The following is a 25,094-nucleotide window of genomic DNA, read 5'->3' as shown; positions in this document are numbered from 1 at the left end:
AGTGTTTTGGCCCTAGCTATTCACAACAAATTTCAATGGTTTGAATGAGGAAATCTAATATATTTCCAATTTTGCTGATAACACAAACTAGAAAGATTTGTGTGTAGTGGAAAGAGTGAAGAGGCATCAAGGTGGTTTGGACAATTTGGGTGAGTGGGCAAATATTTGGCAGACACAGTATCATGCAAATAAATGTCAAGTTGTCCAATTTGATATTATTTAATTGGTAATAGGTTGGGAATGAATATATAAATGTACCTGGGTGCCTTTGCACACCAGTCATTGAAAGCAAGCATGGTGGTGCAGCAATCAGTAAGGAAAGCAAATCTATGTTAGCCTTCATTGCAAAAGGATTTGAGTACAGGTGCAATGTTGCCTTGCTGTAGCTGTGTAGGACTTTGGTGAGACTCACCTGAGTATTTTGCTGTTTTGATCTCCTGACCTGAGGAAAGATTTACTAGTCATAGAGGGAGTATAGTGAAGGTCACCAGACTGATTCAAAGGAGTGGCAGGTTTGCCATGAGGACATTGGGTCGACCAGGTTTGTATCCACTGGAATTTAGAAGAATGAAACGGGATCTCGTTGAAACCTATTAAACAGGGCTGGACAGACTGGATACAGTGATGATGCTTCCCCTGGCTGGGGGAATCTAGAACAAGGAGTCAAGGCCTCAGGATATGGGTAGGCCATTGAGGATCAATGAGAAATTGAGCAGCTGGTGAACCTGTAGCATTCTCGACATAAAGCAGTTAAGACCAAGTAACCGAATATATTGAAGACAAATATGGGCAGACAAACATGTGAAGACATTCTTCCCTATCTCGGCCCTAAATGACGTCTCTCTTATTGTAAGACCTAGTTCCAAAGCCCCCATCCATCTCAAGCCTAAGGAAGCATCCTTCCTGCATCTACCCTGTTGAACTCTAAGAAATGAGGGGTGACCTTATAGAGGTTTATAAAATCATGAGGGGCATTGATAAAGTGAATAGCCAAGGTCTTTTTCCTAGGGTGAGGGAGTCCAAAACTAGAGGGCATAGGTTTAAGTGAGAGGGGAAAAATTTAAAAGGACCTGAGAAGTAATTTTTTTTATGCAGAGGGTGAAATGGAACAAGCTGCCAGATGCAGTGGTGGAGGCGGGTACAAACACAACATTTAAAAGTCATCTGGATGGGTATATGAATAAGAAAGATTGAAAGGGATATAAGCCAAATGCTGGCAGATAGGACTAGGACAGATTGGGATGTCTGGTCGTTGTGAATGATTTAGACCGAAGGATCTGTTTCTGTGCTGTATTACTCTAACACTCTGATGAGACATATTTTTGTAGAGAAAGGAGTCAATAATTATGGGAAGAGCAGAAATTGAAACCACAAGCAAATTAGCAATTATTCTGTCGAAAGGCAGAGCAGGCTCAAAAGGCCCACTCTTGCTCCCAAGTTTTATGTCCCTAAATCTGACAAGTGGACTGTATGTGTGAAACAAAAGTAATCATTAATGTCCTCCAATAAACACCTAATATTGGCAATTTTTAACAAGTAATTACTAATGCAAACAAGAGAATAAAGATAAACGTTAATGTCAAATTATTTTAATAAACATGTAATGGATGATTATCTCAAGTAGTTAGAAGTAAACAGTGATCAGTGTTAATTCATGAATTGTGGTACGGTAGTTGAAGCAGTGCTTGTGGCACAGTGGTAGTGTCCCTACATCTGGGTCAGAAGGTCTAGATTCAAGTTCCACCTGGTACAGAGGTGTTATGATATGTCCAAACAAGTTGATTAAAACCTTTCTTTACAAAGAGGGTGCAGATGGAACTGGGAAGTTGGATGAGAACTGGGTGGCTAAGAAGAATTCAATAAACTCTCCAAAGAGAAGCCTTGTGTCCTTGTTTCAAATTCACCCACAAGCTTAGATCCTGTTATCAAACTAAGCCTGGTAATTACCCAATTCAAATGATTAATGGCACTCTAGGGATCTGATTATACATTCCTTAAAAAGATCTGGTAGTCACATTTCCAGCACACAATTTCCTGGAAAGTATGAATGCGAACAGAAAGAAGAACAGTAGACCATTTTTCTAAAAACGCATATGGTGTAACACATCCATTAATTCTCTGAACCCACACAAAACTTTACCAACATCACACCAGCACACAGACAAAATTTCAATTCTGACAACAGTTTCAGTGAGAAAACTGCTGTAAAATTACAAGGGATCATATAAGGTACCTAACCAAGATTGCAAAGTTACAGGTCCTGACATGCCAACCATTTTCCAACTCACAGTAATAGCAGTTTGGCCAGTTTAAGATATCTGACTATTCTTAATCTAATTTGTTCTACAAAAAAAATCCAAAATCACAGCCTAATAAAATTATGTTATCAATTTTGAAAGTAACAACCCTTAACTGATCATACATTAAAAGAGATGCACAGAAACAGGAAGTATACTCAGAGTGCACATATACATGAACCTCTACAATATATGAAAGACGACCAACCAACAGCTTATGTACTGGGTTATAAGGAAATACACAATTCTTTTCCCGTACCAATATCCCTAATTTTTATTTCTTAGTTTTGTCCATTGGTGACCAACCACTGATGTCAGGACAAGGGGAAGAATGGAGCAGATGGAAGAAAACATGCTTACTGTTTTCAAATTTGGTACCCAATGATAATGCATCTGAATGCTCTAAAATAACAGCAGTACTAGTGGTAGAAATAATTAAGGTGAAGACACAAACAAAATTATTCCCAGATAAAGATGATGTTCAATCTGTAAGTTAATTAGAAATATAGTTATACTATTTCTACTTAAAAAGATGAGGTCAATCACATGTCAAAGTATTACCTTTCATCATGAGACAAATAAATGAATTTGAATACTCCAGAATGAGCTTCATTGGTTCACTTTTATTTGAACTCTTTTACAAAGCAAAGCAAATTCTCAATCTCCTCTTTGAAAAACAGGAAAAATATAAAATTATCAATTTGGAACAGGATACATTAATTAAAAAGGTTGAACTTTAGATTTTAAGAAAAGACTTCCCAAATAGAGTTAGAGATAGTAGGAACTGCAGATGCTGGAGAATCTGAGATAACAAGGTGTAGAGCTGGATAAACACAGCAGGCCAAGCAGCATCAGAGGAGCAGAAAGGCTGATGTTTCAGGCCTAGACCCTTCCGTCAGCCTTCCTGCTCCTCTGATGCTGCTTGGCCTGCTGTGTTCATCCAGCTCTACACCTTGTTATCCCAAATAGAGTTAAGTTTGTATTTATGTCAAAAGTGATTTTTCTCCTTTAGACCTACCAGAATCAGAAACAACGTAATGATCTTAAATGGACACTAGATTCTGAGTTTAACAGAAAAATAAAATATTGTGCAGATGAGAAAATTACTCAGGTATGATGGTACCTGTAGGACCCCAAACTCTCAGAACAGGGTCACTGACAAGCCCCAAAAATAAAAATCTGAGACTTAGCATAATGTGCCATGGAGGTTAATTTTCAAATACTTAATGTCTCAATGTCACAAAACTGAAATTGAGGAACAAAGGATGAAGATAGATTTCATTTGAAGCAAAAATAAAAACTAGAACTACAGCAGAAAATCATCCTCTACATTGAAATTAAACAGTCAACGCTTCAAATTTATCCACAGCGTAAACAGTTCTACAATCTCCAGTTATATTATCTGACCTGCTGTTTCTCTTCAGCTTTTGGTTTCACTTATTTTTCAGTTTTTATTTTGTTCATGTTTAATTTTCTTAAACGAAAATAGCATGTAAATAAATTCGATCCGTTAACAATCATACAGTCGTTGAAGACAATTTGACAGGTAGATCATCCCGGAAGTTCCAGTAAGGATGAAGACAGAAAGGTCACCTCGCTCAGTACAGACCAAGCCTCCACTTCTCAGCTAAAGAAAACCCAATACAAAATATTTCATTGATTCTATTAGATGACAGTAATGATAAAATTTCTGATTGCTACATAACTAGCAATAAAACTGAACCAGACAGCAGTGTCTACCATCTTAAAATTTGCAACTTTATGCAGAGACTTCTGAGAATCTCGATACCATTATCAATGAAATTGAAATTTGATCGAAGCAAGTAAGTAGTATTTTACTAAGAAGATTGATCAAATGCCATACTCTGGTTTACAGTTTTATTGGAGTTGCTTCTTTAAACATTATTAACCATATAAAATATTGTTTTGGATGTAAAGTGTCATTGCTGTGATAAACAAATAGTCCTCTATTGAGATTTTTGAAAAAGTTACAGGTTCACAGATATAGAAACTATTTTTAAAAAGAGCTTTCCTGAGCAGAGTTAAACAAATTCAGAGAAAGCTGGAAAAGTCCAATCAGTTTGTTATGAACAGGAGGGCCATCTGCCATCCAGTAGAGTCAATTTATTCCCAACTTTACAGGGTTGAAGGACACACTGCAGATTAGAAACCTGCATCATTTGTTGGTGATGTACATAGTTCAGAATCTTGCTTTGAAATGCCTTGGTTGATTTGACTTTTCCCTTCCTTGACATTTCTGGTTCCACTTCTGGGGACAAGCAGAATCCATATGGTCTAAATCCATTAGGTTCACTGGCTCCCACAGCTATCTGTGCTACATTTCATCTCATTCTACTTCTTGAGAGGACTCTATTCCATTCTCCCAGTTTCTTCAACTCTCTTGCATCTGGTCTCACCATGCTACCTATTGTACCAAAGCAACCGATATATGTTCCTCGTCCAAGGATTCCTCTCCAAAGCCCTCAACCATGACATTTTCTTGCACTTCTGCTTTCACCACTTCCTCTCCCATCTCCCCACTTTCCACGATACTGAATGGACCATCCTCTGCAATTTCCAATGGCCCCACTATGATGCATCACAAAGTATATGTTCCCTGCTCTTTCAGAATTCTGATGGAATTGTTCACACTGCCACATTCAGATCTACTCCAATCAACTTGAAAAGCCACTCCCCTTCCCACTTTATCCTCCCATACATGTGCAAGAGAGGTAACAATGGTCTTATCTCAACTTCCCACGAACAGGGTCATAAACCAACTTCCAGCTGAAACAGTTATTTACTTGTACATCTTTCAATTTAATATCCTATATTTATGACTCAATTTAGTCTCCTCTATATTACAGAGACTGAATGTAGATTGGATGACCAAATTGCAGAAATTCTTTATCCAGTCCAGTAGCATAATTCTGAGCTTCTAGTCGCCCATTGAACTCTGGTCTCTTTTCTCCAGCCGCCCTCCAATACCTCCAAAGAAACACTGTAAATTTAAGGCACTTTATGGCCTTCTGGACACAACATGGAGTTCAACAATTTTAGATCCTGACGTCTTCCCCCATTGTTTTGGATGGCAGCCCTGGGTATTAATTTTAAAATTCCTATTTACACCTACTCCAGACCCAACTTGTGTTTATTTTCCCTGTTATCATCTTTTTGCCTAGCACTGATCCACCACCCCTTTTATCATTCAATTTCTCTTGCTTTATTCTTTCCCTCATCTTCCACTTCTGTGCTTGTTTAAAACTTGTTACATCACTAATATTTTTCAAGCTTTGATAAAGAGCTAATCAAATTGAAACATTACCCCGATTCTCTCCCACATTTGCTGACTGACGTGCTTGTTTCTTCAGTAAACTTTTAAAAATTGTTTACTTCAGGATTCAGTTTATAAATGTGCAAACAAATTATATACAAATGTGAAACATGAGTAAGTGTCAAAATTAAATGGCACCTCATTCATGCAAAACTGAAATGGCCTGCCATAAGATTCACAGCCTGCTAAAATATTCAACTCAAAGTTTACTTAGAAATACAAAATTTAAAACAAGCATGAAAATATTCACTGAGCTTTGAAAGATCTATCAGAAAGAAAAGAAATCAGAAGTCCTTTAGATCTATCAGCAGCACGCCATGGGCCAGCCAAGAGCTAGTCTGTTCGGTAGAAACTCAGGTGCAACTACAAATTTATAAAAAGAATTATGATGAACTGTAGGATATTAACTCTAAATCCAGGACATATGTTCATTAACCCTCACAGAATGAGAAAAGGATATCCTACCTTTCTCATAAAATAAATAATCCAAAATTTCATTCATTTTACTTTGGACAACATTACTGGAACTGTACAATCTACTTTGTGACATCTACATGCCTAAGAAACAAACTATTTGTTATTAGGACTTCCAACAGAAAATAAACCCAATCTCTCAGCAGTAATTTGTACTCACCATTCGATCCATTTAGTTACTATAAAAGGTTTATTATGCTCACTTTGTAGGCCACCCAGTTATCCATAATTCTCAGAAGCAAAATGTTTAAGGGCAGAAAAACATGAGATGAGCGTGCTGAGGAATAGGCATAAATATGCAAAGTAAAAAATCCTTGACAGAAAGAAAGAGTATTAGTTTGCAGCATGACAGATTTTCCAGTCATTCAGAAACATTATTTAAAGTGAAATAAATTTGATATGTCTGTAAACAATCAAAGAATAGTGCCAGTTATCAAACGAGAGGAGGAGGCAGCTCAACATTGGGAAATTTTGTCTCTCTAAGATAACCCGAAGAGAAAATAGAAAAGGTAATAGAAATGAACATCATCATTTTGACAGGATAACAGGTTTAGATGATGATTTTATACATTTACAATTTACTGAGCTGAATTTTTCACAGAACATTAATGAGTCCATTTAATATTGCACTATTAAATACTACTATTTTCCCCATGGATTAACTAATTTCTAATTTAACATTTAGGATAACCAAATCAAAATGACCCATTTTCAACTCCAACTGACAGATGCATAGGATTCCATAACTTAAGACAAAGTTCAAAATGTGCAATCTGACATACCGAATAGATTAATTCCTGTAAATGAATTCCCAGTCCACTACTTACTTGAAAACTGATTTTTTTTAAAAAATCCATGTGCGCTCGATGTGGACAAATTGGTTTAGATAGCATATTGTAGGCTGAATGCAATGTTGTCAATTGCATTTGACCAGAGAGGAAACATAGCTTGTTAAATTTGATAGCAAATCAGTTCAGTTACATTTTAAACTCAATATGCATTAAATGTTGTGATTCTTTTATGGAAGTTGAAGTACCAATTCGAAATTACAGATTAACCAGTTTGATTTGGAAAAACTGGTTCTAAATTGACCAACTGGCAAATCAAGCCATTTCAACCTCAGAGACCTTGTCAAAATAGCAAAAAGTGAAAATGATAGGTTGCAAAATGCAGTCTGTAGCAGGTTTTGAGACAAAGGTATTTCTTTGTAATCTTTTTGAAAATCTAGCAATAATATAGCTAAAGTCACGGGAATGAATTTCATCAGCTATCCAAATTACCTCAACAACTGTCATGATCACATTACCCAATATAAAATTTAAGATTACAATTTACCTGTCAATAATGCAGTGTATTAAATTTGACAGCACATCAATAAATCAAACAAACATAACCAGGTCCTTACATGCAGCTCCACTGAATGCAGCTAGAATAGTAGAAAATACAACATCAGGAGGCTGTGCGGCATCAACAGCTGTATGGAGCCCTTTCTTTTGGTAATATGTAATCAGAGGTTTGGTTTGGGTGTGGTAAGCAGAAAGACGAGATTTTAACGTTTCTTCATTGTCATCTGAACGTTTTAGCAAAGGTTCACCAGTTACCTTCGAATAGAAACAAACAAACAATACATTCATTAGTAACCACGTCGCACAAAATGAGTCTCAGAACACTCGAAGATAATTCTTCTAACATAGGACCATTCATGCACAATTTGGGGTGCAAGAGGATAATTTGTCAGTCAATCTACAGGCCAGTAAAAAGTACAAACTTGGAAAAAATTTCGAGACATTAGTAGAAACATCATATACTCTTCCTGAAAATCTCCTCCATGCAGTCAACTGCAGGTCCCTTCCAATTTAGACTGGATTGTTTAGAGAATGCCTATTACAATCTTTGGATTTTATCAGCTATTTCCATACTCTGCAGAAATTACGCCTATTAGGGAACACTTGTTTCATACAAACTGAAATGAGACTTTGTTAGTGCAATACTGCCCAGGGTTGAAAAGAAATTCACGTTACTACTATAACTACAGAAAATTTGAGTCCTTACATTCTGAAAGCTTTGCCAGAAGAAAGAAAAGCCTTCAACTCTGACTTTGAATGCAGGACTAAACGAAATTCATGTTTAGTAGCTAAAAGTCAATACAGTAGACTGATTTTTTTTTTTTTTAAAAACGCAGGCTTTTAACGTGCCATCGCCCAAGATACAAAAATAACAAGATACAGCACATGGTCGATCTTCAATACTGAAACTGGAGCATCATAAACTGTATAAACGCAAGATTTATTTAACTGTCAAGAACCTTCCATGATTTGTACGGAAGGATGTTTGGGAGAAAGGGATTTTGTCACCTAAACTTGCATATGTCATTTTTGCAGAGGTTATAAGTCTGGGATAGTTAGGTTTACTTTTCTCAATACCAGAGAAAATAAAAGCAAGAACAGGCAATTCTTGTCAATCTCTTAGGAAGAAGTTGTAAATAGAGGCATACATTCTGGATGTAGTTTTGCTAGTAGAGGATTTTAAACCAATTCTGAATGGGTACTTTAAGACTGTTAAGTTTGGAGTGGAAAGTGCCATTCTGCCCACAGAAACACCTTCATATCTATAGAGCTTCTCAATGCAATGGAATAATCTGTTAAAGGGTACATCAAAAGGAGTACAGTCTTGCACAGAAGCCCAATTTTAATTTGATAAATATACACTTAAGAACTACATGCATCAGATACCTGAAGGCATCCACAAAGATTACTGTTAAGCCAGTTTTATTGTATCTACAAAACAAGCAAGAATTTGTTAATTGCAAGTGAGTCAGAAGCCAACTGAGATAACTACACCCATTAATGCTCAAAGAAAATTTATTCCCTTTACTTGAACATATTTGTTTTGAAGACCTGCTGAGTCTGTAGACTGGGAGATTGCTGCACTCTGGTTCTACACCAGTAAAATGTAAATGAAACGTTTTAGCTTTGGGAAACATTTGTATACGTCTGAATACTTAATTTGAAATAACCCATGTATAATTTACTTTGCCTAATATCAAGGACAGTGCACAACCAATCATGACTATTTTGATACATACATCATCTTTCATTGGCACTTTGGGTGGGTTGTACAATTCATGATAAGTGCGTCCACTGGGCTGGTGAATCAGTCTGAGAGAAAACAAAATGATTGCACAAGAAGATTTTATTCATAAAAACTCAATGTAGTTAACATTTGGTATGTTACATTCATTAATAAACTAACCTTTTCAATGAAGAGCAAATACTTCACCTCAAATTACACTTAACTGTTGGGAAACATTAAGTAAGCTTACCATGTCAACACAATTAGGTTCTACAATGAAACGAGAATGTTAAATTGAACAAGGTACAAAGTAGTAATACTTTTATCAACCAAAGACTCTTACTCCAGGTCAAATTCAGTGCAGGCTGCATATTCAGATTGTTGATGTCAATTGGTGGATAAAATACAGTAGCTCCTTCAAGAGCCTAAAGTTTTTTTTTGTATAACCACACCCCCAACAATTTAATGGACACATATACTGCTTAGTAATGATACTGAGTCTATAATTAATGTTGCTAACTCTTACATACATGTAAATGATAAGTCCTTGCTCTGTATAAACTTGTGTAAAAGTTGAACCCTTACTTTTTGACTAATATTTAGTCTTAGAAACTTGATTTTTTACAGAAGCAAAATTTTGGCACATGAAATCCACTCCCTCCATTAACAGCATTATTTCTGTACTGTCTGCTGTACCATGATTAAAAAAAAGGCAGGCACTATGATCCTGTGGAACAATGTTTGGAACTGATGGTGGTGCAAACTCAATAGGGTGGACCTGCTGGTGACAGCAATGGTCAGCAGAGGAAGCAGCTGCACCCGATGGATCCTTTAAAATTCCCAAATGGGACACTACAATTGGCTTTTCACAGTAGGCATAAACAGGGCATGATTAAAAACATTATTTGTTGAATTATTTAAGTAATTGTGAAAATCCAACTATCATTCAAATTGCTGCTAATCAAGTATTGTGTAACAAACCTGTCTATGAACAAGTAAAAAATTATTACCTGCCACAGATTCTGGTTATCAGCAAGTCATCTTGAATCTTAAACTCTAGCACCGAGTCTAGCTTCTCAGATCGCTTTTCCAATTGTTGATCAAACTGCAACAAGAGCAAAATATATTCAAATAAGGCAAAAGTTCATATGTCCATGGCATCTACACATGCTTGCCAAATAACTCATGTTTAAAATATGTGCCAAAATGGGGTTTCAAAAGATAGACAGTATAGAAGCATTGCTTAAAGTTTTTTAACCAATGCCCCACAACTGGCTACTGACTGTCTGCCAGATCTCAATCTGAATTAATGCAACACAAATAATATCTATGATGAATCCTGTAATGAGATATCTTCCCCAACTTCTATCAATTTTCCAGAGACAAGGAGAAATTGTTGGAGCTTTTCCAGCAATTTCTATTTTTGTCTCTGATTTACAGCATCTGTAGTTCTTTTGGTTTTATCCAATAATTTTTCATTTACTGAGGGGAATTGGCTGGCATCCATTCATTGATAGATAACAATAAAGGTGACTTTTTAAACAAATTAATTTACAGGAAAAGGGTGCAACTGGCTAGCCCAGCATTTATTGCCCATCCCAGAGGATAGGTAAGCATCAACCACTTTGCCATGGGTCTGCAGTCACATGTAGGCCAGATCAGGTAGGGATGGCAGTTTCCTTTCCAAAAGGGCATTAATGAACCAGGTGGATTTTTGCAATAATCGACAATGGATTCATGGTCATCATTAGACTCTTAGTTCCAGATTTTTTATTCAATTCAATTTCTACCATCTGCCATGGCAGAATTCAAACCCAGGACCCCACATATTAGCATAATCAATGAACAGAAAGCCATAACAGGTAAATGTAACTGTATTAGAGTATAAGCCGATAAACTGGAAACAAATTGGTTAATACCTAATTAATACCTAATGTGCTCCATTACTTTCTGTTGCAATAAACTTGCTTTGTTAGCTCAGTACTTTCTGCTACAAGTCAACCCACATAAGGCACACCCACACCATACGGTCTAAAGAATAGACACCACTCAGAGCTTGCATAACTTGAGTTTATATAGTACATTTAATGCAGGAAAATGTCCAAAGGCATTTCACAGAGATGCAGAGTAAAACAACCAAAGGTTTCGGGAGAGGTGACCAAAACCAAAACATGTTCTTTTCGGAAAAGGAAAATTGGATGGTGAAAAGGTAGAGAAGCTCTAAGTTGCGAATTCTAGAATGTGAAACCTAGATGGTTAAAGGCATGGTAGTCAATAGCAAGTTGAAGAGATGGGATCAATGCACAAGCAGCCAGGACAGAATTGGTAAAATCAAACCTGGAAGTGACCAGATGGCTTGGGTTTCAGTGACAAGGGAGGTGTGATAGGAGACAGGTGACATTACAGAGATGGCAATAGACAGTCTTTGTGATGAAAGGAATATGGATTTTGAAACTCATTTGAGGCACTGAATCGAATGGCAGGCTATGAATAGTTTAAACCAGTCTGACTTTTCTACCATGAGATAGTAAGAACTGCAGATGCTGGAGTCAGAGAAAACACAGTTCTGTGCTATGTTCCTCCAGCTCCACACTGTGTTATCTCTGACTTTTCTACCATGTTTTTCCAATAAGTATCCGTACAAAATACCAATCTATTCTCTTCATTAATGTTCACCAATGTTGAAATATTATATTTAACACCAACTCATCTAATACTTTAAGTGGCCTTAACTTTGGTTCCTTAATTTCACTTCACTAAATAGTCCAAAACCTAGAGTTATGTATATTTCCTTTAAATCCCATTCACAATAGTAACCAATTAACAAAATAGTACATTAAATTATTGTGCTTTGTGAATTGTCAAACACCCTCTTGGATTTATCATCAATGAATCATTTATTCATCAGCATTTTAGGTAGCCAAAAAAATCGCTCCCAAACCATAAGGATGTCATCTTATATTTTGTACTTTTTTTTGCTCTATCTGACACCCCCGTCATTGAATACACCTCCACTGATGAATTTTATCTATTAATTTAATAAGATTGTACAAGTGGTGACTGTTTCTCCCACACAAACTGGCATCCTACAATTTCAAGGTCATTGGAAGATTATGCTTGTAAGCATTGGTTGCAAAGATATCAAGATTAACTGTGGGCTAGTTGTTGCACTGTCCAGTTAGAACTAGATTTTAATTATGTTTCCTGATACATAGCCTATCAAAACTAATCTTCTTCCCAAATACGTTTGCTTAAGCTCCACGTTCTTATAAAAGGTACCTGAAAAGCCAGATTGCTAACACTGACCAAATCATTAATTTTACTCCACAAAAAAAAAATCACAAGTATTTACAATTATAGCCCTCATTATCATCAGAGAATCATACAGTGCAGAAGAAGCCCTTTGGCCCATGAGGTCTGCTCCAACAAAAATCTACTCTCAATCTACACTTGTCCCACTTTCCAGCATTTGGCCCATAACCTTGAATGTAATGGTATTTCAAGGGCTCATCCAAGAATATTTTAAAGGATGTGAGGTTTCCCGCCTCAACTATTCCCTCAGGCACTGCATTCCAGATTCCCACCAAGCTCTGGGTGGATTGTTTTCTTCCTCAAATCCACCTTAAACCACCTGCCTTTCACCATAAAATTATGCTTGTTCGTGACTCCTCACTGAAGTGGAACAGCTGCTTTCTATCCACCCTGTCCATGCCCCTCAATCTTATATACCTTAATCAGGTATCCTCTCAATCTTCTCTGCTTCACAGAAAGCAACCCAAGCTTATCCAGTCTCTCTTCATAGTTAAACTGCTCAATCCTAGGCAACATCCTGGCAAATCTCCTCTGCATCCCTTCCAGTGCAACTACATCCTTCCTATAGTGCAGTGACCAAGATTGCCCACAGTACCCCAAGCGAGATTTAACCAAAATCTTGTACAGCTCCTACATAACCTTCCTACTTTTGTAATCTATGCCACAACTGATACAGGCAAGTGTTGCATATGCCTTCTTAACTACATGAACTGCCACCTCAGGGATCTGTGGACAAGCAATCCAAGATCCTTCTGTTCCTCTGAGCTTTCTACTATACTGCCATTCAACGAGTGCTCCCTTGTCGTATCACTTCTTCCAAAGTGCATCATCTCACATTTATCAAGATTAAATTCAATCTGCCACTGATCTGCCCATCTGACCAATCTGTCTATATCCTCCTGTAACCTAAGACCTTCTTCCACACAAACACCCAGTCAAACTTGGTGTCATCAACAAACTTACTTATCATCCCCCATGCATTTTCTTCTGCATCATTTATATATAGCACAAACAGTAATGGGCACAGCATTGATCCCTGTGGTATGCCACTGGACAATAGCCTCCAATTACACATACAGCCTTCCACCATCACCCTGTCTCCTATCACTAAGCCAATTTTGGATCCAATATGTCAAGTTACCCTGGATCCCTTCTTTATCAGTCTTCTGTGTGGGACCTTGTCAAAAGCTCTGCTGAATTCTATATAAACTACATCAACCATACTACTTTCATCTACACACCTGGTCACCCCCTCGAAAAATTCAATAAAATTTGTTACACACGACCTCTCTCTGACAGAGTTGTGCTGACTATCCCTGATTAAAACCTTACCTTTCGAAGTGGAGATTAATTCTCTCTTTCAGAATTTCTCCAATAATTTCCCTATTACTGATCTATGACTCACTGATCTGTAATTCCCCTGTTTATCACTATCACCCTGCTTGAAAGGTGGGATCAGTCTTTCAGTTCTGTGACATCTTCCCTGCGATCAGAGAGGAATTAAAAATTTGGCTCAGAACCCCTGTAATTTCCTCCCTTGTCTCCCAAGGCAGCCTGGGATGCAACTCATCCGGACCTAGGGATTTTTCCATTTTTAAGCCCAGCAAAACCACTAATCCCTCCTCACTCCCTATGACAAAGTGCTCGAAAATTTCAGTCCTTCATCCTGAATTTTTTATCCTATCCTTTCTCTGCAGAGTGAAGACTGATGTAAAATACTCATTTAACACCAATGACCTGTGGCTCCGTGCACAGATTACTGCCCACTCCTTCCCCCAACTTGCCGCCCCCATCCCTAATGGGCCCCACTCTTTCCTGGATTATCTTCTTTCCTTTGAAACATAAACTTATTTTTAAACCCTCTTAATTATACTTTTTATAAGAAGTTTAATCGTCGCTCCTACTATTTGTGCTCTTTGGAACTAAAGCAACATTAAACTCAAAATAAGATTGCAGCAATAAACTAATTCCCTGCATATTTCTCATAGAACTGTCAAGTCAAGTCAAATATAGCTGGATATCTTTACTTCTGGTGCTTTAGGATAATGTTATAAGACCATGCTTCAGTCTGCCATACAATTTTAGTAAAGTTTAACCTACAATCTGTGCCTGATTCACAGTACGTGGGAATCCGTCCAACAGAAATCCATTTTTGCAGGCTGCTCTGTCCAAGTTTTTATCAATCAGTTCAACCACCATCTCATCGCTGACCTAGACAAATAACCAAGAATTAATTACAAACATGAAATTTTATAAAATAAGCTCCAGTGCCTTATAGCACCTCATTCTGTAAGCTAAAATGGAGAGCTGTTCAAGAAAGACTTTTAGCTTTGGGGTTTCAAAAAAAAAAAAAGCACGATTCACACAAGTTCCCTTATGAAGTGTACACACCGATTCCCCCAACTAGAGGGGTAGGTATGTATAGAAGGGAGACATAAAATGATATTTTGATCTTTTTTAAATTTTAGTTCCAGCAATTAACTGAAGAGACGGACTACTATGATGTTGAAAAATATATACAGTAATAGAATGGAGTTAATACCAATTGAACTGAAATATAATAATACACTTGCCTAGCATCACAAAAGTTACACTCTTTCAGGCCTTAACAGAACCAACAGTGCATAAAGGGATAACAAGTACATCAGGGTTACAAGGTACTTATACTTGGAAGGTTTCCCTTGTCTAAAGACCCATAAGGCAGATGAAGCACAAGCTTACATTTATTTCCATAGCCCGTTTGTTCATCTGAAACAGGTTGCTACACTGAAGACAAAAAATTATAGCTGGAGAGACACCACTTTGCATCAAGATAGCTGACCTGGAGTTTCTCCTGCTCTTACCTCCTGCCACAGATGCAGTGGAAGGATTTGCCAGGTGATGATCCACCTGTTTAGTCATTTTTCAAATGGTCTTTCGCAGTCACTGTGTCCTGAAGTCGGACTGGAACTCAAAGCCTCTGGCTCAGAGGTAAGGTGCAACCTATTGCATTGCAAGACCTTCCCAACAAGTTACAGTACAGCTTATAAATAAAATAGAAACTACTGAATGAATCTAAAAAATGCCAATATTTGCTGACCACAGAAAAAGAGTTTGACAGTCAGGAGAATTATCCAGTTTGAGAACTGAAATGGATAGATATAGAACTAAGAGTATGACTAACATGGGTAAGAGCAAAATAAAACATTTTGGCAGAAACCAGCTGTCATGTTGGCTCTATTAGGAGGTACAGTACTATCGCGGTAGTATCATCAAACTTTTAATCCAGAGGCCTGGGCTAATATCCTGAGTTCAAACCTCACCATGGCAGCTTGTAGGACTTGCATCAAATTAATTAATTAATTTTCTTTCTTAAAAAAAAAATCACTGATGAATAACAAAATCAAGAATGAAAAGAGAGCTAAGTAAAAACTGATCAAGTGCTTGAAGCAGTTGGATACCATTCATGTATACATGGAACCAATTTTTGACTGCTCCAGTAAGATGCTTGTACAATCATAATGGGTGAAAGGGTTTCTCGGTTGATCATTCTCAGCTGTTTTAAGTTCCTTAGGTTACACTAATCATACGACCACAAATTCAGTTATGCAATATCAGAAATGGCATGTATTACAGTAATTCTCTGCAGCCCCATTTAAAAGACAATGAAAGTGGTACACTTAAAAAGTCAGACTAATAATAGGTAGCTGAGAAAAACCAAATTAACGAAAAGATTGGAGAATCATTTAGTGTGCAAGTGTGCCGATCTCTTTCAGGGTGATTATAGTCCTCAGTAATTTAAGGCCTGGAAAAAGGGGTGAGGGGGAAAACAAGCAAGGGTTTCTTGATCACTATCCAGCTGTCTTTATTAGAAATACACACATTTTGACATTGGATCATCCAATTGCCACTTGATGTACTTTTGGTAAAATTCACTGTTAAAACTTGCACATAATTGATACTTATTTTGATGTAGTACTGAAAGGTACCCTGTTTCCATGAACTTAAAAATGCCAAAACTTCAAGAGGAAAACAAAGGCAAAAATTATCAAAGACATTTGCAACACAAAATGTATGTAAATGCCATTTCCACGCACAAATGTACACAGTAGATCACACAAACATATACACAATTCTTGAAAATGTAAATGATTATGCAGAAATCAAAAACAGGTTCAATAAGATTCATCAAATTGGCTTCTCTGAGCACACTGTTTCACAATGTAGAACAATGATTTAGTATCTGCCCCACTTGTGGTTTTATCCACATCTAGGCAGCAGCAGAGGAGCATTGTATGTTTAATAATATATTCAAGAACTTGCACAACCTGTGGACACAAGTCGTGGATACAAAGAATAACATCATCTAATAACGTTCCCATATTTTTTACCAATATGGAATTTGTTAGCTTTGTTCCTCTAATGAAGAAAGGATACTTCTGTTAGATGATTTTTTTGTTTTAAATGCAACCCAGTGCTTCCTTGTGGATTAACAGACTGAAATACTGTGAACTAATCTGGAGTGCTGGGCACCCTTTGGTAACTCGATCCATGACCATTTTGTTTCTTTATAATATCTATTTTCTTATCAATCTGTTCAGAGAGGTGTAATGCCAACACTCTGGAACAAGTGGTACTTGAACCTGAGCCTCCTAGCTCATAGGTAGGGCTACCTCCACTGCACCACAACAGCTCGAACAGCAATCATATTCTGTGCGTAACATAACTGACAACCAGTTTTAATGCAGAGTACATCACATGAACCCAACTGAGTCCTCATCAAATGACCATAGACTTACACTTTCTCATAAGAGTCACTGCAAACTGTTAAGGTGTAGCAATTGTGGGAAGTTTCGTTTAATCTTTGCCTTTGCCCAGAGATACTTTTGTCATTGCATCTCCGCTGCCCATCTCCTCCTTGGCTAAATCACCCAATTCCATCAAGGAAATATTGAAGACAGGATCTTCCTAATCTTTAGTAATAAAGTTTTTACACTAAGCTGTTTCTTTACCGCTTTGATGCCAGCATTTATTTAATAAAGTTTAAATTGCATTTAGATGTCAATCATAACTTTAGAACACAAAAAATAAAGGTATTAGCATTTTAGTACAGAAAACAATGTTCGATTTATTGTACACCACTTACTAATTTGCCCTCATCCATTGTTTTCTTCAACTTTAGACCCAATTCTGATCCTGTTGCCACCATTGCTCGGAGCATGTCACCTGTTGCTAAGTGACAGACATTGTAGTGCTCCGCAAGTCTTTGAGCCTAAAGGAAGAAAGGAATGCAATTAAGGTATCTCTATATATAATTGAGAAGTACCACAAAATTACTTGAGTAGGTTGTTAAGACATTGAGTGCATTATGTTCTATTATGCGTTACATTCTCTTTAGATCTTTTCTCTTCTGCAAGGGCCTCTGAGGTCCATGCGTGGTAGCAACTTCTGAAACTCTGGCACACTAATCAGCATGCAGCAGCTGCGCAACTAAGAGAACTTTGCTATATATGTAAACTGTAGTCCATCTAACAACAATTTGACTTTATAAAGCACCTTTAACATAATAAAAAATCTCTTGACATTTCACACCAAGCCATACAATGACAAGTGGCTAATATCGTTGTCAAAGAGGTAGGTTTTAAGAAACATTTTAAAGGAGACTGATAGAGAAGCAGGAATTATTTCAGAGGGAACTTCGTAGCTTTCAGACGAGGCAGCCAAAGGTGATGGTGCAAATAAAAATTGAGGACACACTCAAGGCTCCAAGAGATTACCTGTTAAGACCATTGAGAGATCTGAACAAAAAGTTAAAGAATGTTACACCTGTAGCATTGCTGGAACACAAGTTGATGCGAGTCAATGATCAGAAGGGTGATGCTTGAAAATGTTTAATGTAACTTCAGATAGGGACAGCAGAGTAGCAGGTGTGCTTAAGACTGGAGGACAGCCAGGAGAACACTAGAACCGTCGAAGCTGAAAAAGGATGAGGGTTTCAACAGCAAGTGGGATGAGGCTATAGTGAAAACGGGTAATATTATGAAAATGGAAGCAAAATGTCACTTGTGACCATAATAAGGGTCATTTCAGCACTATGGTAGTGCAGAACCCAATTGGTGATGTTCAAATCTAGAGTTGTGTGGATGATGGACATGATTTTGAGGCGTGACAGGAATCTGGAGAGAATGGAGTTTGGAGGTGGGATGGGTTTTTTTTGAAAGAGAGGTTCGTGAACAAAAATTCAAAAAGTGGGTGGGAAATATCAGCAGATGTGGAAATATTTGCAATAGCCCAAAATCAAACATTGGTGGGTCAGCAGTTTCGTAGAAATAGCTCGAGGGAAAAAAATAGGAAAGACAGAGGAGAAAATGTGTCTCATGGACAAAATTAAATCAAACTCAGATTTGAAAACATAAATGTAAAAAATAGTATGAAGAAAAGAAAGCTTATTGCAATTAGAATGAATTAACAGATTCCAAATTAAACAATCGCAGTGGCATATTGGATCAATTCACCTTCTCACATTTCATAACTTGCTGGCTCTTACATGATAACACTGAGAACTGATTTTATCTGAATGAACACTGGTAGCAGTCATGTAGTAACACTACCCTAAACCTTGTTTCAAGATATGGGATATTTGGACTCTCACCAAAGTAGTATCTAAATAATTCATTAATGTCCACAATAAGTATCCATTAAAATTAAAGCCACAACAAACTGGCAAAACATTAATTTAAAACTGACTAAAGACAACAGGCATAAGTTATGCAACAGACGACACTTTTTGTCCAGTTTTTTAGTTTCTCGTTCCAAAAATTGAAAAATACATACAGGCAGTCCCCAGGTTATGAATGTTTTGAGTCCATTTAAAAGTCGGACCATATTCATGTTGAGGACATTAGTGAGGCCTCTTCTGAAATACTGTGTCCAGTTCCGGTTGCCCAGTTACAGGAAGGATATTATTAAACTTGAGAGGGTTCAGAAGAGATTTACCAGGATGTTGCCAGGTATGGAAGGTTTGAGTTGTAAAGAAAGGTTGGGGGTTTTTCACTGGAACGTAGGTGGTGGAGAAGAGACCTCATAGAAGTTTATAAACTAATGACAGTTATAGATAGATTTAATGGTAGTTGTCTTTTCCCTACGATGGAGGATTTCAAGACTAGGGGGCATATTTTTAAGGTGAGAGGGAACAGATTTTAAAAAATACATGAGGTGGAAATTATTTTTTTTTTACACAGTGGGTGGTTCATGTATGGAATGAACTTCGTAAGGAAGTGGTAGATGTGGGTACAATTATAACGTTCAAAAGACATTTAGATAAGTACACAAATAGGAAAGGTTTCGACAGATATGGGCCAGGAAAAGGCAGGTGGGACAATGGAACAAGTTTTGTTGGGATTATGTTCGGCATGGATGGGTTGGACCGAAGGGTCTGTTGTCATGTCGTATGACTCTGACTATGCAGGACAACATGAAACAGCCATTCGTAAGTACAAAGAAATGTTCGAATGTCGGATTTTTAAAATTAATATTAATACATCCACGAGTAGATAGCATTCGTAAGTTGGACCTTGAAAGTTCGGGATTCCCTGTAATTGGAATACCAATAAGGTTCACAAGTCGAAAATAAAAAATGTTGCACACTGTTCAGATGTGCAATACGATGCTGCTTTTGGAAGCAGCAAGAATCAGAAGTCAAGACTGAGCAACACCAAGAATCTTTCAAGTTAAGGAAATGCTACCTGACAGCAGTTCTCTGGTTGACCTACAGACTTTTAAAAAGGCTGATAGGAGCCAAGAGCAGCGGTGGAAGAGACACCCAGAAGCCTCCAGACACAAAGCATCAATACCTCTCCCTCTCTCTCTCTATACCCAAACCCCTTCCCAAATCAACCATCAAACCAAAGGCTGACAACAGTGTGCCGTCAGTACGAAAATCAAAAGGACTAAAAGAAAAATAACTCTGCACTTTACGGTCTGGACTTTTGATCTTTGGAATTTTGTTTACCTTGGCCATAGTCTATGTTAAACCGTCTGTCTACTGACTCTTAATTGTGATTGCGTGTGTGTTTTGAAAGAATGCAATTTAAATTGGTATAAATTAGAAATCTGTTCTTAAGTACACAATAAACAGGTTTTTTTCTGTTATTGAAGAAATATGGCTGATTGCTTTGTCCTGTACAGTAATCAGACAAATTAGACATTTTGGTTGTCTCACTCAGATTTTATACATTTATGCAATTTGTGATGGCTTGTCAAACGGTGAAACAGGATTATCGGTGCACTCATCCCAGTTAAGCTGTGACAGTTGACAACTTTTTGACAACATCAGCAAATGAAAATCCATTAGCTTAGGCACAACTTCCACAGATTGATAAGACTACAGTTAATGTGTTTCCAACGCACATGTACAAAGTTGGTTTATATTATTCAGGTATTTATAATCCTATTTACAGCATCTTGGATCTCAGATGTAAACTTGACAATGTACTGCATTAATTACAGTAAGATTCACTACATTCTCCTTGCTCCCCTACCACAGTATGATCATTCCTGAAGTTACAAACCTTTTAGATTCCACATTCATTTGCAAGGAATTCTTTACCTCAGTTGTCTCACCACAGCCTTCTATTCTATTTTCAGGGGGCAAGTTTTCTCTGATTGGTGGCCCCATGAGTGAATTCCTCATGAAATTTGGGGTCTTTCAGGGGCAGTTACACACTCCAACCCTACTCAGCCCCAATCTTGTACAGAGGAAGCCTGCATGTATTGTGAAGATGCTCCAGAGAAAAATATAGGCTAATATTTTAACCAGCCCTCTGAAAGCAGGCTGGGAGGTAAGAAGGATGGTAAAATGACACAGGAAAGAAGCAGGTGGCATATCAATATATTATCACCACCCTCACATCTTGCCAGCAGCTGGATGGTGGCATATGGATTGCTCACTGCATGGATTGCATGGAGTGCAGCTCTTAAGTGTGTAAGAATACAAGAAATAGGACTAGGTGCCTCTCAAACAGGCATCCACCATTCAACAAGATCATGTCTGATCCGCTCTAGGCCTCAACTTCTCTTTCATGCCTACTCAGCATAGCTGCCAACTCCCTGATATTTCAAAATCTATCTCTTCTTCAGTGATGCCGCATCCACAACATTTCAGGCTAGTGTCGGCATTGAGAATTCCAAATGTTCACTTCCCTTTGGAAGAAAGTCCGTCACAGTTCAGTTTAAAAATTAGTGTTCACTTATTCTATAACCATGTGACCTAGTTCAAGATGCCCCCACAAGTTCAGAAAAGGAAGATTTAGCCAACCTAGGAGTGGCTGATGAAGAAGCAATTCATTTTTCAGTAGTCATAACCTTGGGCCTTTCCTCATCAAGTATAAAAATAAAATCTGTCCACTTTGACTAGCATAAATTCAGATCTATACAAACATAAAAGATTTTTTTTAACAGTACCATGATGCAATTAAGTTGATCAGACTTCAGCTTAAAAGATTTTCCTTTCCAAACTTCTTTTCTTAAGATCGCAAATCTTAAATTTGACTACACTAGTTTCAATCTAGACTTCAATCTAGAAATGATCTTATAATTTAAGAACTTAATTGAATGCTTTAACACTGGAAAAAAATGAAGGTTATTGAAGCTCACTTGGATCTCCAATTTTAGTAAAATGGAATCCAAATTACTAATGAAAATTGTGAAATAACATAGCATTTTGGAAATCTGAAGCAGAAAAAAAATAATGCTTTATTTGTTGTAAAAATATTAAACTGGACCTTGTTATAAAAATATTAAACTGGACCATCTAATCAATTAAAAGAGTCCTTATCCAAATTTAAAATTTAGGAAGCGTATGGATAGATGTTCCATGGTGGAGCTGGAACAACTGTATACTCCCTCCTCTGCCAGAATGATATATAAAACTTACATGTTGGTAATGAAAACGGGATTTGATAAGCTTAAAGTACTTGATTAAAGATATTTTATTTATGTTTGTATAATCTACATTTATGTTACAGCAGACGTTTATATTTTTATGCGTAATGGAAAAAGGCCTAAGGATTATAACTGTTGGAAACTGTAAAACCCCTCATGCTGTAGATTGTGATGGGATGTATAAATACCTCTTGTATTGAGACAACTCAAGAGTGTCACATGCTACATCGAAAGAACTATATTAAACTTTCAATATGCTGTATTTTGATCTGTTACGAAATCTAACTGTACAATCTTTACAATGAAACTATACTTTTTTGGAAAAGTAATTTCATCAATAATTTCACCCTAATGACCCAATTCTTCATGTCCCTCTGCCTTTCACGACCCAGCCATGCCTCTCCTTTTAACTCCCCTCCCCAACACCCTCCTTACATTAGCCTCTGCGTTTTTGAATCCCCCAATGGCTGAACTCACCACCTCCCGGCCTCAACAGTCAAAATATCCTCGTCCCTCAGTCAACCTCCAATTCCTCTCACCTGTGTGCCCTTCCCTGCCCCGGGTGGCCCCAGCAGAATAGCCCTGATCCCCTTCTGGACACGGTTCTCTCTCGGTTCCTTGCCTGCTCCTGGACTCATGTTTCGTTTGATGTCGGTTGGTTTTGAAAGGCCGGGACCAACTCCACTCGCCGCGCGCTGCCTCGAACACTTCCTCTCGCGCTAATTCCCAGCTCCTCGCGCCGACTCAGTGCAGGGAGGAACTAGAGCGCGGCCGCAGCGCCTGCACGGTCGCAGTGTGAGGCGGGCAGCTAGAGCGCATGCGCGGTCACGGTGGCGCGACGGGCAGCTAGAGCGCATGCGCGGTCACTGTGGCGCGATGGGCAGTTAGAGCGCATGCGCGACCACCGTACGGCCGGTAGCTCGAGCGTATGTGCAGTGACGTGGTAGGCGGCAGTAGCGGCAGCGCTGGTTGTTTCGTTCCTTCAGCCGGAAGTGGATATTACGTTAAAAATTCAGTGCCAGTCTTTCAAGCGTGCACTGTCTAGTTATCATGTTTGTCTATTCAAATTAATTTATCTTATTACTTTGTAATTACTTTCGGCATTCTTGCTTTCATCGTTCAGAGAGGGTATTGAGTATAGGAGATGGGACGTTTTGTTGCAGCTGTATGAGGGGTTGGTGACGCCACATTTGGTGTGCTGTGTGCAGTTCTGTTGCCCTACTATGGAAAGGACATTATTAAATTAGAAAGAATGCAGAAAATATTTACTAGGATGCTACCTGGACTGGAAAGTTTGAGTTATAATGAGAGATTAGAGAGGCTGGTACTTTCATCCCTGTAGTGTAGGAGAATGAGGTGTGATTTTAGAGGTCTATAAAATCATGAGAGCTGTCGATAAAGTAGTTAGTCAACAGCCTTTCCCCATGGTAGGGGAGTCTAAAACTAGAGGACAAAGATTTAAGGTGAGAGAGGAGTGATACAAAAGAGTTCAAAAATGCAATATTTTTCTCAGAGGGTGGTGTGTCTGGAGTGGGCTGCCAGAGGTAGTGGTGGAAATTAGTACAATTTTGTCATTTAAGAAACATTTAGACATGTATATGGAGGGATATCGATCAAACACAGATAAATGGGACTACTTTGATTGTGAAAACTGGGCACATGGGCAGGTTGGGCCAAAGGGCCTGTTTCTATGCTGTCGTCCTCTATGACTATAAGTTGTTTGAGTTTTATCGTCTGACTTAATTTTTGAATTAGCTATCTAACGGACTGCAGGAGCCTAAGAAAACTCTTTACTCTGTTCATTTTCTGCTGAACTTTGGGATAGTTAATAAGGTTCTTGGAAATTAATCTCCTGTATGCTACTACTTAAGTATCTCAGGGATGGTGCAAGGCAAACCCAGGCACAATAAAAATTGTCAACTTCCCATTTTATTTCAAAAACTTTTGTTTTTTACAGTCATCCTAAAAATTATATAAACGCTGTACATTGAGTGGTTGAGGCAGTTGGAGACAATGGGCCATTTGGCAAAACTGCAAGGAATTTGATCAGCCTGATTTTAGCCTCCAGAACAGAAGGTCAGCTTGCTATGCAGAAGGTAATACCAGTTAAAAAGATACTTAGAAATTCCCATTCTGTCCTGTCTGTTCTTACGATGCCACCTTCTGGGGGGGGCTCGAATATTCACCTTTTTCCTCACCTGCGGATTTCCTGCTACCATGGTCAACAGTGCCTTTAGCTGTGTTCGACTCATCTCCTGCACTTCTCCCCTCCCCTCCCCCCCCCACCCCCCCCCCCCCTCGTATATGATGGTCTCCCCTGATCTTCACATACCATCCCACCAGCCTGCACATCCAAACGATAATAAGCTGCCATATCAGTCACCTCTAACGGGATGCCATGACTAGACACTTTTGACCTCCCCTCTCTTGTCAGCATTCTGCAGGGACTGTTCCCTCTGGGACATGCTGTTCGACGACTCCTCCATTCCCAACATCTCACACCCACACAACATCTTCCTATTCAATCATAGAAGGTGTAATACCTGCTGGTTTACCTCTTCTCTCTCCTTATAATCCGAAGCCCCAGACATACTTTCCAGGTGAAGCAGCAATTTACCTGTACTTCATTAACCTACCCTACTGTACTCACTGTTCACAGGGTTATCTCCTCTACAGTGGGGAGA

General features: G+C 38.2%; 1 protein-coding gene across 1 annotated transcript; it reads right to left on the bottom strand.

Annotated features, from left to right (window-relative positions):
- Window positions 1-2,900: 2,900 nt before the first annotated feature.
- On the bottom strand, window positions 2,901-23,216 carry ak2 (adenylate kinase 2). Its single transcript, XM_020528532.2, has 7 exons — window positions 22,950-23,216; window positions 17,615-17,740; window positions 14,590-14,700; window positions 10,188-10,282; window positions 9,191-9,263; window positions 7,511-7,706; window positions 2,901-3,924 (listed from the first exon to the last, which is right to left on the bottom strand). Exons 1-7 carry the CDS (start codon window positions 23,046-23,048, stop codon window positions 3,896-3,898), a joined length of 729 nt encoding a protein of 242 aa, XP_020384121.1. The 5' UTR covers window positions 23,049-23,216; the 3' UTR covers window positions 2,901-3,895.
- Window positions 23,217-25,094: the final 1,878 nt, after the last annotated feature.

Source organism: Rhincodon typus, chromosome 27 (genome assembly GCF_021869965.1).
Source record: "Rhincodon typus isolate 14 chromosome 27, sRhiTyp1.1, whole genome shotgun sequence".
Taxonomy (NCBI): Eukaryota; Metazoa; Chordata; class Chondrichthyes; order Orectolobiformes; family Rhincodontidae; genus Rhincodon; species Rhincodon typus.
The sequence above is the reverse complement of the archived record's forward strand: the minus strand, read 5'-3'. Positions and strand labels throughout refer to the sequence as shown.